Below are 17,136 nucleotides of genomic sequence, written 5' to 3' on the forward strand. Positions count from 1 at the left end.
TTTGCCATTTATCTAAAATATATATATATATATAGATACATGTATATACATTTATTTATGGTTTCTATTTTTTAAATTTGGTTTTAACAAATTTCCACTTTCTCGAACTCAAAAGTATTCAAATGGCTAGAATGCGTCAGGTCATACATGACAATAGTCACACATTTTTTTATTTAAAAAAAATATCGGGTATTATAAATTCAGTCTAATTTTGTCTAGTTCGATATGGTTCAAATCCATTCAATTTAGTTTTGGTCTAGTTCTAGCTTAAAAACTTGACTTCACATTTGAAAATACATGAAAAAATAAAAATTAAAAAATGAATATTGATATAAGTAGTATTTAAAATCAAGATAATTAGTCTTCGTTCAATAACTTCATTATTATCATCCTCCATAAAATAAAATAAAAGAATTCANATACATGCCTTTTTAAGTTCTTTTTTTTCAATTTATTTTGCCATTTATCTAAAATATATATAGATATATGTATATACATTTATTTATGGTTTCTATTTTTTAAATTTGGTCTTTAACAAATTTCCACTTTCTCGATCTCAAAAGTATTCAAAGGGCTAGAATGCGTCAGGTCGTACGTGACACTAGTCACACATATTTTTGTGTTCTTTTATTTAAAAAAAAAATATCGGGTATTATAAATTCAGTCTAGTTTTGTCTAGTTCGATATGGTTCAAATCCATTTGATTTAGTTTTGGTCTAGTTCTAGCTTAAAAACTTTGACTTCACATTTGAAAATGCATGAAAAAATAAAAAGTAAAATTAAAAAATGAATATTGATATAAGTAGTATTTAAAATCAAGATAATTATCATCCTCCATAAAATAAAATAAAAAAAGAATTCAAAAGTTAATTATTATTATTGTTTTTTTCTTTTTGGGTGAAAAGATGAAAGTTGTAGGTAAAGGTCAAGAAAACACCACAAATCATCAATCATTCAAATGTCATAAAAGAAATTTGATTCACACAACAAGTGGTTGTAGCCATCAATGGAGTTTTATATTAAAACTAGAATAAAATGGAATGATAATTTTAGTCAATGATGACGACCTTCTTCAGTCATCACATGTTTGAATATTTTGGTATTGTACCCATCATAAAAAGACCCAAAATCAGTCAGAACTTTCTCATTCAGATACGATGGAACAAATACCAATTTCATAAAGAAGAACCTAGCACTGAATTATTATGCCAACAATCTAACAGCTAGAGAAGAAATCAATTGGATGAACAAACAAAATCAGTCATTTGTNAGATTAGCTGCTGCTAATCAAAATCAGTCATTTGTTAGTGACTGTTCAAATAACACTTGAACAGAGAAGAAACACTTAACTAATGAATTCTTTTTCTCAGGCTTTCTCCTCCTCCTCACCCTTTGTTGTTTCAGCAACAGTTTTGTTGTATTCCTCCACTTCCTTTTTGTAAGCTTCCATGGCTTCTGCAGCTTTGTCATTCCACATTTTTCTCTCCCCTTCACTTAGTTCCTATTCTCCTCAAAGTAAAGAACAAAAACAGACCATTTATCAGCACCAACCATAATGTTCTTACAGTAGTACTAACAGAAAGAAGATTGCAGCAAGTTCAAACCTTCCATTTCACTGAAATCAGGGCATTGACTGTGGAGTTGTTCACTCCAGGCTTCTCCTCCATTATAACTTTCCTTGCTTCTTTGCTGCAATTGACACAAGAAACAAGTTCAGTAACAAGGTTCTCCAAATGCAATTCTTCTGTTTGAAGGGTGTTTTGATTTTGTTTTACCTGAACAAGATGTAAGAGGATGCAGGCTTCTTAGGCTTGTTAGGATCAACGTTTTTCTTCCCTTCCTTCCTCTTCTTCTGGCGTTCCTCCTTTGTTTTCTTTAATAGATCATACAGACATCTCAAATCAATGGATTGTCCAAATATTATAGTGCAGTCAAGATATGACACAAAATTACAGTCTTTTACCTTTATAATTGTCTCAGTTTTCTCTTTCTTCTTTAGCAGCAGCAAAGCTTCATGTTTCTGAAGCTTCATTTGCTCTTCCTCTTCCTTCTTGAGGTTTGCTGCTTCTTCCTCCTTTTTCTGCTTGTAAATTTCCATCTCCTGCATGTATTTCTCCTTCTTCTTCTTCGCCATCTGCATGAATTCAAGAGATAATATTGGTTTTGAATGAATTATTTATAAAAAATCTGTTTTAGATGTTGAATTTCGATGAATGCTGACCTCTTCATAGGGACCTCTTTGCTCCTCTGTCATGTTCTTCCACTCCTCTCCTGTTATCTTAGCTACCTGAATGGAGAAGGCAGTGAACATGAAAATTGGACTGCTAAAGCAAATTAGAAGCCCTGACACGAACACAGAGAAACCAAAATTTGAGAATTGAAAACAAATCTAACCTCTAGGACATTCTTGTTCTCAGCAAAAAGGGATCCACGCCTCTCATTTGAGAAGAGGAAAAACGCCGACATCGGTTGCTTGGGCTTCAGTGGATCTCTCTCTTTCCTAAGAGACATGTTATCAAACATTAGCACAAAGCACTTCCACAGAGAGAATAGAGATAAAATCGTACTGCTTACTTCTTCTTCTTGTTATCCTTCTCTGCTTCCTCTTTGAATTGGAGGTATTGATCAAGCAACTCCATGGCTGTCTTCTGCTTCTGCTCCTCTTCTAACAGCTTCATCGCCTCAGTCTCACGTTTCTCTTTAGAAGTGATTTGCAAATAGGCTTCTTTCTCTGCCTGGTACCTTTCCTCATATGGCTTCTTCTCCTCTGCAGTAACACTCTTCCATTTTGCCCCCAAAATGTTCGAGATTTCTTTGAACTCCGCCTCTGGATTCTCCTTCTTGATCTGCGTCGGAGAACACAAGCCAGAAATGTAAATTTCAAAAGTAATTTCAACAGTGATAATAATCAAGAATTATGAGAAGTATAACATACCTCATTCCACTGATCTTTGCACCATAATATGTAAGGTGGAGAGGGCCGCTTCTTTTCTGAGCACTTCTTCTTCTCTTTCTTCTCTTGCTCCTTGTCTTTCAAAATTTGAATCATAGGGAAGTTCTAATCAAGAATGAAAAATATTCAACAATCAGAAATCAAAACCAAACCAGATCTGACGATTTCTTTCCGAAAAACTAATTAATTCCAGCTATATCGAACATAAAATTAACAATTTCTTGTTCATTTCTAGGTATACGAATAATCAGAAAGAAAAACACAAAATTAAGAAGCAAACCATATTAGGTTTGAATTCCTTCAATTTCTGCAACTTCTTCAATTCGATCTGGAGCTTCTCCTGTTCTTTATCCCTCGTTTTAAGCTCTTCATCCTTCTGCTTAAGCATCTCATCCTTTTCTTTCAAAAGCTCCTCAGTCTTCTCCTTATCGAGCCTCAATTGTTGTAGCATGTCCTGCATTTCCTGCAAATCTTTATCGAAGGACTGCTTCACCGGCTGCTTCTTCTGCGCAGCTTTCGGCTTCGGTTGATTCAGAGAGAGGTTCTCCTCTTCCGACGGCTGCGTTACCTTCGTGACCATAGATTGAGATTCCTCCGGTGACGAGTTTTTGTCCTTGAGAGCCTTCCGGCTGTTTCTAGGTTTCTTCGTCCGTCCGACGGGTTCGCCGGTGACCAGAACTTCAGCAGTGGCGGAACTGGCCATTGAAGATAGAAGAAGAGAGAGACAGATAGGGTTTGAAGGCGAAATTTGAAAATCTTGAAAAGACGAGGGTGGGGTTTTTATATAGGGAGAAAGAAGCCCAACGGTCGGATTTGTCTATCTTTCAAAATTCAAATGAATTACTGACATTGAGGACTTGTTTTGAAATCCGGCTTCTCAAATTCGTTTGATCGTTGGTGGAGTGTTGTTTTTAAGAGAAAAAATTATATATTGAATTTTATTTAGGAAATGAACGCACATGGAAATAAATTTTAAAAATTAGATTTAAAATACATTTAAGTCACTTTTAAATATTTTTTAGACAAAAATCAATTTATATCTCTTAATTTTAAAATTATATCAATTTAAATCATAAATTTTTATAAATATATTAATTTAACCTCCATTTTATCCCGTCTCTTCAAATTTATAATTGTATCAATTAAACTCTAATAAATTAATTTCCGACATTTACTACTTAAACATACTTAAACATAATACTCACTAATTATGAGGTTTCACATGGAGTAGAGAACGAAACATTGTTTATAAGAATATAGAAACTTCTCCCTACTTAAATAGTAAGACTAACTGCCATATATAAGAGACCAAAACAGACAATATCTACTGAGTATTATAAAATCTAATATGGTAAGAACGCTTCAAATTTATATACCCAAAACTTGATATACAGAGAAGCAAATGAGTTTGAGTTCCATAAGGCAAAAGGTATGAACCGCGTACACTTTATGTGTCATACTTGAGTGTTCTTGGTACTTTCATCCCGAACCCATGCTTCACCTTCGCAATGCTGTGTTTTCAAAAACTGTTGAAGGTCAAATGGTTTATACTTTGTAATGATAAGAAACTGAGAAACAACGTTATGAAAGCAATGAACTTACGTTGGGGCGAGTTTTCCCAGATTGTGCAACACTTTCCCAGTATCTTCATCCACAACTCTTCCAGAGATGTCGATTCTATAAAACTTGTTTGGAGTAGTGGGCAACCCTCTGCTAGAAAGCAGCTCCAAATCCCTTTTGTGAAGCTCTCTGCCATTCACAAAGATTTCAGTGTTTCCAGCAGCACAGTTCCTTGACAATGGATAGGTGAACTCGTCGATGAACGGCTGAATGATGAGCATAGAAGAAGGGAGTTGGTTAACGTACTTGATATTGATAACTTAGAGCTATTGAACCATAGGATTGAAACTCACAGGAATGATGCCAAGACATGGATGCCCCATTACGCCCCAGAATCCAGCTTGATAATCATACCTGGTAGCCACAATTAAAGGGGGAAACCACAATGTTAAAGCCAGTTAAAATCATTGAAACAGGACGATGGAATGCATCCAAGAGTTCTTTATAAGAGTGTGGAAACCTCTCCCTAGTAGACACGTTTTAAAAATCTTGAGAGGAAGCCCAAAAGAAAATGCCTAAAGAGGACAATATTTGCTATGGCTTAGGCTGTTACTAATGGTCTCAGAGCCAAACACCGGGTGGTGTGCCAGCGAGGACGCTGAGCCTTGAAAGGGGTGGATTGTGAGTGTGGAAACCTCTCCCTAGTAGACGTGTTTTAAAATTTTTGAGGGAAAGTTCGAAAAGAAAAGCCTAAAGAGGATAATATCGGCTAGCGGTGAACTAGAAACTTACCAATAATCTCCGGGAAGAATGGGCCCAGCTTGCTTTTCAGCCTTTTTGACTACATGAGCTGGTAAAGGCTGCCCATTAACTGAAACAACAGGCTTTCCATTATCCGGAATTTCACTTGATCTTGAGAAATCTCTTAAGTTGTACCTGCTGAGACCCACAAAAAAGGTTTCTGATTCTTGACTGTTTTTGATCTTGCTTTGATCTTCCACTTCTTCTTTGCTTGTTTCCACAAAATCTTGAGAAACATGAATGTTCGAATAATCCTCAAACGATACGTCCAACTCGATCGGCTCGGCGTTGTCGTCTATCACAGTATTCTGCTTATGTCCATCACCTCCCTCTCTGTATTTGCTAGCTTCCTGATAAGAAGTGCTATCAGAATTCTCCTTGGAAACATCTTTTGAAGGCAGGTCAGCTGAGTCGTTGAGAAGGCTTGGTTCACATTTTATAGCTGGGGTGGTCTTCAATGAAGTTTGCTCATGCTTGTTGTGGTCAGTACTGATTAACTTGTGACAAGAATCACCAGAGTTTTCTAAGGAGTTTGTGGCATTGGCAGCTCGTTTGGGGGAACCATCATCAGGAGAAACTTCTTTGAGCTTGGATTCCGATGGAACGCTAACAACAAGCCTTCTGTTCTCGACTCGTACAACAACGACAACCGAACAAGCACCACATTGCAGTTTCTGCCAATCCATTTGCAACTTATAAAGCTTTCTTGGCAGTTTAAGCAATTCCAAGCAACTAACACATACAATGAATGGGGCACCACCTGCAATGGCATCACAAGAATTTCCATTTCTTTGCAAAAGTGGAGCCTTTCTTGGTTGAACCAGACCATAACCATCAGTCACTGAACTAAACTCACTAGACTGTCTCGAGTGTGGAAAACGACCAGCACGTCGCAGATCAGACGCCTCGAGTCCAATAGGAATAGCATTCTCATTGTAATAAGCACTCATTTTGATTGGCTCTTTTGGATGTAAGAACTCCTCACTATTTCTCTGGTAATGAGAGCCATGGCTCAGCTGTTGGCTCTTTGTTGAAGGCTGCATTGGAACATTGTAAGTAGGCCGACCGTAGTACTGATTGGCTGGAGCTCTCACATCACAAGACATAATAATTTGGTCTTTCAACTCATCCAACCTTCTAAGCAGCTCAGCTGGATTTGGGTTCAAACCTTCAAAGTTAGAACTTGAAGGTCTGTCAGCAACAGCCATAGAGTTCCTAGAGTACCTTGTATATGCATCTCTTTCAACTTTTCGATGCTCGAAACTCGCCCGGCTTCTTGCTGCTCCTATACGAGTAGGGTACGGTGCTGTACTTGGATAATCCAAATCATAAACGCTCACGTCTTGTTCAAGATTACATCGACCAACCCAATTCTTGATATATTGATCTCCAAACCTCTGGATTGGCCAAACTCCATTAGTTTCCTTCCCAACTTTCATCTCATAATCATTTATATCCTGTCTATCATTTGTTCTAATTGGGCTGTTGCTGAAAACAGTCCTTTTAGAGCTCGGACTGCCCCACTCAGTGTCAGAAGCAGCACCTAAACTACTGCCTTGTTCTGATAAGGACTCATAATTTTCACTGCTCATAGAATCATTTTTCTCATTTAGGGGAACTTTGCTCTTTGCTGCACCATCAAAGTTGTGATAAAATTTTAAAGTCACCCAAGTGTTCACAAAGTCGACTTAAAAACCCTTTTTAAGCACTTAAAAAGACATTCATTAAGCGGATATCTAGGCATAACAGAGTCCCATGGTCTACTACAACATCCAAAAACAGAGCATTTTTCCAACACAAATGTAACCACAACAGAGCACAAGCATAACTTATAATTTGACAAATAACATAACTAGTGGAGCTAAAAATTCCTCAGCAGCCAAAACAAGAGAGATTAAAAAGGAACAAAGCAAATATTCATACCTCTAAGAACAGCTCCACAGCCACCACACTGATAAACAGGGAGCTCCGAGGGCTCAGGCAAGAGATTCTCGCATTTGGGACAACGAACTACTCGAACTTTCTGCTCACGAGACATATTCGGAACCCAAGAGAAGATCAAACTTAGAAATTCTTCAAACCCATTAAAGAGAAGAAACAATCAAACAATCCCAAATCCGGAAATCAATGAATAAAAAGAAAAAAACTCTTCAGCCCATTAACAAACTCAAGAACAATTTCCAAAATCACAAACCCACAATAAATTTCAACACAAAGAACTTAGAAGTTCATACAAATACAAATACAAATACAAATGCAAATTCCCAGTAGCTTAAAAGACGAACAGAATGGACTTTTCATAAGAGAGAGAGCAATTCAACTCAACTGATCATTTGGAAATTGTCCATATGAGCAAATGGCCAAATTAAGGCTTGAAGATACCAACGCGGTTATCTCAAATCTCTCAACATGAACTGTGAAAGCAACGGAGAGGAAGATAAAACGCCATCGTTTTCATGAAACGACGCTGTTTAATATGTAGTTGGACCGCGTTATGTAATAAAGGCGGATGGGCCAAGTCAGACGGAGAGCAGTAGAAACAATCAAATAGTAAATAACATTGACCAATCAGATTACAGAATGAGTGTAAATTTACGATAATACCCTCAAAAAGACGTGGGGAGAAATCAGGTGCTGTCGTTTCTTAGTTGAAAATAATAAATAAGGATACAACTGCTTGGCTCGAATTTAAGGCTTTACAAATTAATATATATTAATTGATTTGGTTTTATTGTTGACTTTTTCTTTAAATTAAAAAATTATTTGAATCTCATAAAATACAAAAAAAAAAAAAAAAAGTATTATTAAATATGGAGAGATTTTTTTTTCCTCCTTATTGTGTCAAAATAGTCAACTTTCTTCTAGAGGATGGGATAAAAGTATACTTAGAATGGATTTAATATGATAAAAATGAGAAAATAAAATTTTAAAGATTATTTGATTCACAATAATAAATTTTGAATTCACTTAGCCTCGAAAGTTGGTGGATGGATTGTAGCTAGCCTCATACGGGTTTGATACAAATTTAATCAATTAAATTTCTTCCATTTAATAGACATAGAATTACGCTCTTATGCAGGTGGGATAAGTTGTGTCTATAAATATAATCACTACTAGTAAGGCAATCACTCAAGTTATAATTAACCCACAGCCAATTGGCGGGAGTAGAGAAAGATTTTCTAACCATTTTTTTTTAATANAAATCGGGCGGGAGTAGAGAAAGATTTTCTAACCATTTTTTTTTAATAAATAAGATTATTATCGTTCATTACAAAGGAGTTTTGATTTAAGATGAAAGAACAAAAATGTACAACAAATCCTATAATACAAACATAAATGTACAGAAGGAAAAAGAATACTTATTATAATCTCTAATCTCTCAAGCTTTCTTTAGGTCTTCATCTCCAGCATCTACATCATCCTCTACAGGCCTAATCCTTTTGTCCCTAATCCTAATCAAAATTAGGGATTTTTGTTGCAATTGTAAGTCTTCCTATACAATCACAAATCAATCTCTTTTGAATAAAATTAGGGCTATCTTGCAATTATGCATGACCCAATGCCAATGGCATCTCAAAACGCTTATGTATCTGTGCAGGGATGACACAACCCCCATGGGTGTGGTGCCTTTTTGCATTTTTCTAAAAGACAACTAATTTCTTGAATGATTTCTCCATTGTTCTTTTAAATACCTACAAAGGGAACATAAAAGGTATTAACATATCTAGAAGTAATAGAAAACCATCGCAGTTGATAGAATAAGACTTTCAACAATTATAGATCCTCCAGTAATTAAGAAACTACACATATAATTTACAACAAACAAAAAATAAGCAATCCTTGTAATCACACTCCAGCCTGCAAAATAAGACTCAAATCTAAGATAACTATACGTATAAAGCTACTTCTTCCATCTTGACTATCAAGCAGATTTCGAGTAAAGGAGAAGAGAAAGGGACTATTAGGCAGATTTCAGTTTATTCAAGATTTTGATTCTATATGTGTGTAGTTTTTTTGGTCTTATTTTACTTGGTTTCTTTTGAAAGATATTGTTTCTGTCAACATACCAGACTCGACTTCCATTGGACTCTAGAAGCTCACTATGTTTACTGATCTATCTTGCCTATTTTTTGGCACTCATTCCAACCTCCATTATTAAAAAGAAAAAAAAGGAAGTTACTCAAATATCGCTTAAAGTAATTTCCCTTTCTTTCTTGTTGAGCTCTACTTAAAGTCATAGCTTAATTAATGGATCAAGCAACTACTTAGCAAGAACTAATGTTTTTTTAAAACTAAAGTAAGCTCCTAACCTAAATTAACCCTGTGTAGCTAGATGGCTGCCAAGAAAAGACGGGATAAATAGGATAGGATCATGGTGGGTCTTAGATGTCATGAGGAGGTCCCATATAGAAATGTAGGTTGTCCCTAAAGCATAAGTGAAATAGGGAAGGAAAGGGGACGAAAAAAAGGAAAGAGAGGGATGGGGTTTATCTCACTTTTGGCTAAGCCCTATTCATCTTTATAAATGAACTATAAATAAAGTCGTACAATGAATAAGTAAAGGAATGCTCAATATTCACAAAGCAGGTATACCAATAGATAGACTGACTAATTAGCCACATCCAAGCGAAGGTTTATCAACAACCCAAAGAACAACAAGATGGATGTAATTGAAAGAATTCACAAGGCAAAAGCAAAAGTAGAAAGATGTGTAGTAAAGGGAGTGATGGTTGACTTACTATCTTACGCTCTGGCCTCCTTTAACATTCAACTTTAGAACCTCATCTTTGAGGAAATCGTAGCGGCTACGATGATACTCGATCAAAATGCAAAGCTGCCTTATCGCTTCTTTCTTCTCCTCTTCCAGACCCAGCATACCTTCATTCTTCTCATCCATCATCTTCTCTAATTCTCTCTGTCTCTTTTCAAGTTGATGGATTGCTTGAACCAATCCTTCCTTCTCCGATCCTTCCTTGTTGGCCTTTTTCTCCAACTTCTCAACCTGTTTTATTAATATTGATTCTCTCTCTCTCTTTTCTTGAAGTTGTTCGCCAAGGGTTACTACCTCTTTCTTTAGGCTTTCCGTTTCACGAATAGCTTTTGAGACCCAACTCTTTGCAAACTGTAGTTGGTGGGATGTCGCAATGATACACTTCTCATACTTTGCGTAGTCCAATTCAAATTTCCTGCTAACACATTCCAGTTGGGAGAGGTTAATGTTAATGTTTTCTGAAACAGTGGATATTGTCTCTTGGTGCGCTTTGTTGTTAGCAACAATTGTTGCAGATAGTCCATGAATTCTTTCTTCAAGCAGTCTCTGTTCCTCTAGATATTTCAATTCAGCTTTCCGGAATATCTCTTCCTTTTCAGTTAATAATTGTTCTGTAACACGAAGCTTCTGGTTTGATAACCGAAGCTTGACTTCAATCGTGCGTGTATTTTCAACCAGGAGATTTATCTCATCACTTTTAACTTCCAGTTCTCTATTTAGATCCTCAACCATAAGCTCCAGGTCATTTTTCACTTCGTCCTTTGATCTGATGTCTTTGCGGAACTCTTGGGCCATTTCTGCCATCTTCATTTCTGCATTATCAAGTTTTAGCTTACATTCTTCAAACTGATCTTCAACCAGTTTATACCGATCATTTAGCTTCTTGTAAGCATCCTCGTGTTCCTTCAAATTTCTCTGGTGATCAGCAATCGAATTCAGTAACTCAACTTTCTCCTTTTCCAATTGAGTTAAAGTATCCAAAAGTTCATTTTTCTCCTTTTCAACCCGAAACTCAATTTCACTTTTTTCATTCTGCAAAGAATTCACCTTCTCTTGCAGATTTTCAACCTGGGCCACTAAGATTAGTTTTTGGCTCAAGGCTTCAGCCTCGACACCTCTGTGTTTCTCATGGAGAGTAGATAGCTCAGCTCCTCTATCTGTCAAGGTACTTTCTAATTCAGAACATTTCTTCTCCAAATCCAACTTTTCCTCCCTGAATCGACTGTTCTCTTCCACCTGACTTTTTAGTTTCTCCTCAACTTTGCGCTTTTCATTGCATAAGGAGTCAAATGCTGATTCAAGATCCTTGATTTGTACTATTAAATCTTCTTTCTCTTTCAGTAGTCTCTGTTGATCCGAATTCTTGTTCACTATTTCCTCTTCAAACTCTTGCATCTGTATTGTATATTCTGAAATCGTTTGAGTTGTCCTCTCTAGTTGCAACTCCAAATCAACTTTTTGGCTCTGTTGGAATTCCAACTGTTGCAGCAACGTCTCCACCTGATCTTTTAAGCCTTTGGCTTGCAATGAAGCCTCTTCATTCCTGCATATCATCTGTTCTTCCAGTTCGCCTTTTTGCGCACGTAAAGAACTCACCTCTTCTAATAGGCGGTTGATCTCCAGAGTCAAATTTGCTATGCTGGATGATGATTGATTTTCACTGTCTTCAAGTTTCTTTCTGAGAATAGAAAGTTCATTTTCTCTCTCCCTAAATAATACTTCAATCTCTGAAACTTGGGCTTGTAGTCCAATATTTTCCTCTCCCAATTGTTTTGCTTCCGCTGCTTTGATCTCCAATTGTTGAAACAAATCTTTTTCACGTGTTTGTAATAACTCCAATGCTGTTTCCAACCGTGTAACTTGAGCTTCTAGCATAGTTACGCGAGTTAACGATTCGTTCACATGCACTTCGTGCTTCTCAACAAGAGTAGAACGTTCTCTTTCCCTCATACCCAAATCCTCCTTCAACAATTGCATTTGAGACACAAGTTCTTGGTTCGTCTGTTGAGCCAATTGAATTTCACTCGACATCTCCACAATTTTTAAGGTGAGTAATCTATTTTCTTCCTCAGAAGCTTCTAGAGAATGAGTTAAGTTTGCAGCCTGCTGTTCTGTAGACTGAATTTGCCGCTTCAAGAAAGAAACTTCTCCTCGAGCTGTTTCCAATTCTTGGAAAATGGTCATCTTTTCTTCTTTTAGCCGATCACCCATCTCATTTAATTCCTTTATAGTTTTCTCTCCCTCTTCAATTCTCCTCCAAGCAGTCTCCCTTTCTTTCATCAAGTTGACTTTCTCAATTTCAACGTCGTTCAATTTTTCATTTAGTTCTATTTCTAGCTTGGCAGCAGAGCTCAGTCTCTGATTCAACCCTTCAACTTCAAGCAACAGCTTAGATTTTTCCAGGCCCCAAGTTTCTGCCTCAACCTTTGAACTTTCTATGATTTCATTTGCTTCTTGAAGCTTACTTAAGGCCATCACATGTTCTAAGTTGAGAGCTTTTTTTTCTTCTACTGTAGTTGTCAATTGGCTGTTCAGTTGATCAACCAAGACATTTAACTCTTGTCTAACATTTTTACCTTGCTCAATCTCCTTCCATGCAATCTCCTTTTCTTTGATCAAGTCATCTTTCTCAAATTCAATATCTTTCAATCTTCCATTGAGTTCTGCTTCTATCTTAACAGCATTGCTCAGCCTCTCACTAGTCTCTTCAATCTTGAGCAGAAGATCAGCTTTTTCAACACCCCACGCTTCAGCTTGTGTCTTCATATCTCCTATGATCTTATCTGCCTCAATTATCTTGCTTAAAACTGTTGCATGGTCCAAGTTTAGAACTTCCTTTTCTTCAATCGTAGCTGTCAACTGCCTCTTCACCTGATCAGTCAGGAAATTTAATTCTTCTATAATTTTTTGTCCCTCTTCAATTGTTCTCTTATCAGCTTCTTTTTCCTTGATCAAGTTATCCTTTTCTATTCCAATATCTTTCAATCTCTCATTCAATTGTGCTTCCAATTCTCCGGCAGCACCCAACTTCTGATTCAGCTCTTCAATCTCAAGTAGAAGTTTAGATTTTTCAACATCCCGAGTTTCTGCTTCAACCTTCATATCTCTTATGATCGTATCTGCTTCTTGTACCCTACTTAAAGTTGTCGAGTGCTGTAAGTTCAGAGCTTCCTTTTCTTCAATTGTTGCTGTCAATTGCCTCTTCAGTTGCTCAACCGCAGCATTTAATTCTTCATTAACGTTTTCTGCCTCTCTAATCGTTCTTAAGGCAATCTCTTTTTCCTCTACCAACTTCTCTTTTTCCATTTCCAAGTCTTTCAATTTCTTATTCAAATCTGCTTCTAAATTTTCAGCAAGACTCAACTTCTGGTTCTGCTCTTCAATCTTAAGAAGAATGTCAGATTTTTCAACACCCAAGCTTTCTGCTTCAACCCTCATGTCTGCTATGATCTTTTCTGCTTCATTTATTTTGTTTAAAGCTGTCCCATGTTCTAGGGTCAGAGCTTCTTTGTCTTCAACTGAAGCTGTTAACTGACTCCTCAAGGAATCAATTGTGGCATTTAACTCTTCTACAATTTTATCTCCCTCCTCAATTTTCCTCCATGCAGTCTCCTTCTCCTTGATCAAGATTTCCTTCTCTGTTTCAATATCTTTAAGTCTCCCATTCAATTCAGATTGAATTTCACCAGCAGTACTCAACTTCTGACTTAGCTCTTCGATCTCGAGTAGAAATTTAGATTTTTCAAGACCCAATGCTTCAGCGTCAATCTTCACGGCCCCTATGACCTTTTCTACTTCTTGTATATTGTTTAAAGCTTCCAAGTGTTTTAAGTGTAGGGTCTCCTTTTCTTCCATTGTGGTTGACAACTTCTCCTTCAATTCCTCTATAGTTTTTTCCCCACCTTCAATCTTCCCCCTTGCAGTCTCATTTTCTTCAATGAATCTATTCATCTCTGTTTCCATACCTTCTATTATCCCATTCAACTCAGCTTCAATCTTACTTGCATTACCCAACGCCAGTTTCAGCTCTTCAATTTCAAGCAGAAATTTGGACTTCTGAGCATCCCAAGTCTCAGCTTCAAACTTGAAATCTCTAATAATTCCATCTGCTTCTTGTATCCTACTTAAAGCAGTCAGGTGTTCTGATTTTAGAGATTCGTGCTCTTTAGTTGTAGTGGCCAATATCGTTTTCAAGTTGGCTACTTCTGAAAGTGCTGCTTCAAGTTCCAGCTTGATGTCTCCAACTTCTTGGAGTTCTCTCTCATTCTTTGGAGAATCATTTGAATCATCTGAATCCGAGTCGGATGAACTGCTAGATGAAGATCTTTCCTTTCCTTTTCTTTTTTGAAATTTTCTTCTCAAATCTCCGGTCAGACTGTCGTATTGTTCATAGAGTGCCTTGTAATCTTTATGAAAATCATCAATTAACTCATCAACGGACTGTTTTTTGCCAGTTCCTGATTGGTCATGGTCTTCCACTCCTAGATCTTCATCTCTTATGAGTTTTTTAATTTTATTCACCTTGTCCTGGACAACTGCATCATAAATGTAAAATTATTAATCTACGGACTCAGAAGATCATGGGAGAAAGACAAGCACCATTAACTATAAAACTCAAAGGGAAAATATCCCTCGAAGTCATAAATGGAAAAATTATAGAAATTACAGCAGTTTTTTTTAAATCAAAATTACCTGATTTACTTCCTTTCAGCCGTTCTTCTGTTTCTGGATCAAGGTGACTCCCAAATATAGACTTCATAGAATCCCTGAACCGGTGCTTTGTCATCTCCTGGGAATATCAACTTCCCCTAGCAAGCACAGTAGAACATGGACGTTCAAGAGTCCATGACTGAAAATCAAAATTCAAGTTACTCGTACGTTCTAAAACCAGTAAAGAACATGTAAGAGATAAATCCCTATAGATGTCTACGAGAAATAGAGGTGGAAAGAGATCATCTTTTCTGAACTGTCATTGACAGAGTATTATTCATTGGAAGGATAAATCCAAACGCATCCTCATAAAATAATCTGTAAATCAACATTTTCTAAAGATCCACATGGGTTGAGGCTGTACAAAACTGTGATTTGTAATTGAAAATAATAATTATTTTGTTCAACATTAGAACTAATATACATTTCTATAGCCCAATTATATCCGCAGTTGATATCATGTTAATCTAATAATAATTCTCAATCGTCCTTTAGCACCAACTTTAACTTTTCACTTTGAACTGGCAAATGGCAAACTGACATTGTANTCTGCAGTTAATTCATGAATAAATAGACTCCACCAGAGATCGCACATGGGAGGGGCCTACTTACAACAGCAGCGTTTATCACAGTTTGAATCGATTAGAACGCAGACGAAAGCTATAATAGTGTTTTTCTTGGAGACAACGTGACAGGATTCATATGGTAATTAGAAAACTATTTCATTATAAGACATATTATGTAGGCAAACTTCGCACAATCTGCTACGCCAATTTCTGTACAGCGCCCGACTCGGCAACGGCAGAGATGGCCTCAGGCCAAATTTAGATTTTAGAAAAAACAGCTAATATCAGAAAAGATGAACAGTTTCTTTTTGTTGATTCTACCATGCAAAGGCACTCATCATAATAACAATTTTGAAATCTATACCAATTAAGGATTATTTTTAACAAAAATAAATAAATAAATAACAATCATGACATGAAACCGGAGCCGGTGAAAACCTCCACCCCATTTCAACGATGTAAGAGGAAATTAAATTAATTGACCAAAAAAAGAAAAAAAATAAATTAGTTCTAAAAAACAGAGAGAGATGAACTAATTGCCCGTAATTAATTACTATATGCCGGAATATTATTTGTCGATAGAGACAAAATTCGCCATGGCCTAGAGATTCACCTGGAAATTCACTTTACTCTTCTTCCGTCTTCCTCATCGAGGTTCAACCAACAGTGATATTTCTGGATCCGGAACTAGACACAGCGAGAAACAAGAATCAATTACAGAAGAAATCAAAATAAACACAAAACTCCAAACAACTGCAGCAAATTAGCAACCAAAATAGCTAATCCATCTTCCATTTCAGCAGGAAAAGTTTCGAAGTGATCGGATTATAAGCGAAATAGATTCATACATAAATTCTCGCGCAGTTAGATTCGCTTAAAAATAGTAGCAGTAATAGCTTCAGCACACTAAAAACGCCCATCCACAATCCAAAACCACCAATTTAAGCTCAACAGAAGATTCAATCAAATCACCAAAACATATAAAAATAAAATAAAAAATAAAATCCAAGCTCAAGCAACCATCAACTTCGATCCGATACATGAATTCAAAAATTCCAGAAACAAGAAACACAAGAAAAAGAAAAAGAAAACACGTGGAATTGAACTGAAACATCAAGTAATCAACCAAAATCTCAAAGAAAACAGAAGATAATTATTATAACAAAAACGATGAAATTAAAAAGAAGAGTTTAAAAAATTACCTGAAAATCAGAGGACGAAGGGAAGATAAGAGAGAACAAAACCAGCAACACAGGAAGAGAGAGAGAGAGAGAGAGAGAGAGAGAGAGATTAACGGAAAATGGGAAATGAAAAAGGAAGAGATTAACCAGAAAGCGAGTGATATAGCAATTTTTGCAGCTTCAAAATTTGAAGGGATGGAATCCGTGGTGGCGATCGAAAACATTTGCCCTTTAGATAGCGAATATTCACGGAATTTGCCACTGAGATTTTAATTAACCCCTCGAACTTGTTAGAACCAACTCCACAAACCATTTAATAATTAAATAAAATGTTTTGAAAAACCCACACTGTTTGTTTTCCAGCTTTCCCGCTCTTTTTTCTTTCCTTTCCTTTCTTGCCCTCCAATCACGGAAGGGTTGAGAAGTCGTGGGAAAATTAAGCTTTAATTTCAACAAAATTAATTTTATTAATTTCTTTATCATTTAATTTGTGTTAATTGTGTAAATATTTAAAATATTTTATTGAACAAAATTAATATAAACTTTAAAATATTTTATTGAAGAATGAATAAATTTGTGTATAGTGTATAATAA

General features: G+C 36.3%; 3 protein-coding genes across 7 annotated transcripts; all 3 read right to left on the minus strand.

Annotated features, from left to right (window-relative positions):
• Positions 1-1,052: 1,052 nt before the first annotated feature.
• On the minus strand, positions 1,053-3,705 carry LOC111791058 (high mobility group B protein 6-like). Of its 2 annotated transcripts, XR_002814611.1 has the most exons (10): positions 3,234-3,705; positions 2,936-3,058; positions 2,575-2,846; positions 2,395-2,500; positions 2,222-2,287; positions 1,964-2,134; positions 1,776-1,873; positions 1,605-1,689; positions 1,302-1,501; positions 1,114-1,265 (listed from the first exon to the last, which is right to left on the minus strand). XR_002814611.1 is itself a non-coding variant. In XM_023672247.1 (9 exons), exons 1-9 carry the CDS (start codon positions 3,654-3,656, stop codon positions 1,367-1,369), a joined length of 1,479 nt encoding a protein of 492 aa, XP_023528015.1. In that variant the 5' UTR covers positions 3,657-3,705; the 3' UTR covers positions 1,053-1,366. The 2 variants fall into 2 exon arrangements, 1 of the variants encoding a protein (XP_023528015.1); XM_023672247.1 differs by having other exon boundaries at positions 1,053-1,501.
• Positions 3,706-4,304: 599 nt separating this feature from the next.
• On the minus strand, positions 4,305-7,739 carry LOC111785289. 3 transcript variants are annotated; one of them, XM_023665854.1, is made up of 6 exons: positions 7,641-7,739; positions 7,238-7,337; positions 5,306-6,944; positions 4,867-4,927; positions 4,556-4,779; positions 4,305-4,464 (listed from the first exon to the last, which is right to left on the minus strand). In XM_023665854.1, the coding sequence occupies exons 3-6, from the start codon at positions 6,904-6,906 to the stop codon at positions 4,401-4,403; spliced, it is 1,950 nt and encodes a 649-aa protein (XP_023521622.1). In that variant the 5' UTR covers positions 6,907-6,944; positions 7,238-7,337; positions 7,641-7,739; the 3' UTR covers positions 4,305-4,400. The 3 variants fall into 3 exon arrangements, with proteins under 3 accessions (XP_023521622.1, XP_023521498.1, XP_023521564.1); XM_023665730.1 differs by lacking the exon at positions 7,641-7,739 and having other exon boundaries at positions 7,238-7,634; XM_023665796.1 differs by lacking the exon at positions 7,641-7,739 and having other exon boundaries at positions 4,305-4,479; positions 7,238-7,634.
• Positions 7,740-8,559: 820 nt separating this feature from the next.
• On the minus strand, positions 8,560-16,788 carry LOC111790875 (COP1-interactive protein 1). 2 transcript variants are annotated; one of them, XM_023671984.1, is made up of 5 exons: positions 16,564-16,787; positions 15,975-16,048; positions 14,778-14,934; positions 10,054-14,620; positions 8,560-9,006 (listed from the first exon to the last, which is right to left on the minus strand). In XM_023671984.1, coding segments are annotated over exons 3-5 (4,662 nt in total). In that variant the 5' UTR covers positions 14,872-14,934; positions 15,975-16,048; positions 16,564-16,787; the 3' UTR covers positions 8,560-9,005. The 2 variants fall into 2 exon arrangements, with proteins under 2 accessions (XP_023527752.1, XP_023527761.1); XM_023671993.1 differs by lacking the exon at positions 8,560-9,006 and having other exon boundaries at positions 9,890-14,620; positions 16,564-16,788.
• Positions 16,789-17,136: the final 348 nt, after the last annotated feature.

This window comes from Cucurbita pepo, chromosome LG01 (assembly GCF_002806865.2).
Source record: "Cucurbita pepo subsp. pepo cultivar mu-cu-16 chromosome LG01, ASM280686v2, whole genome shotgun sequence".
Lineage (NCBI taxonomy): Eukaryota > Viridiplantae > Streptophyta > Magnoliopsida > Cucurbitales > Cucurbitaceae > Cucurbita > Cucurbita pepo.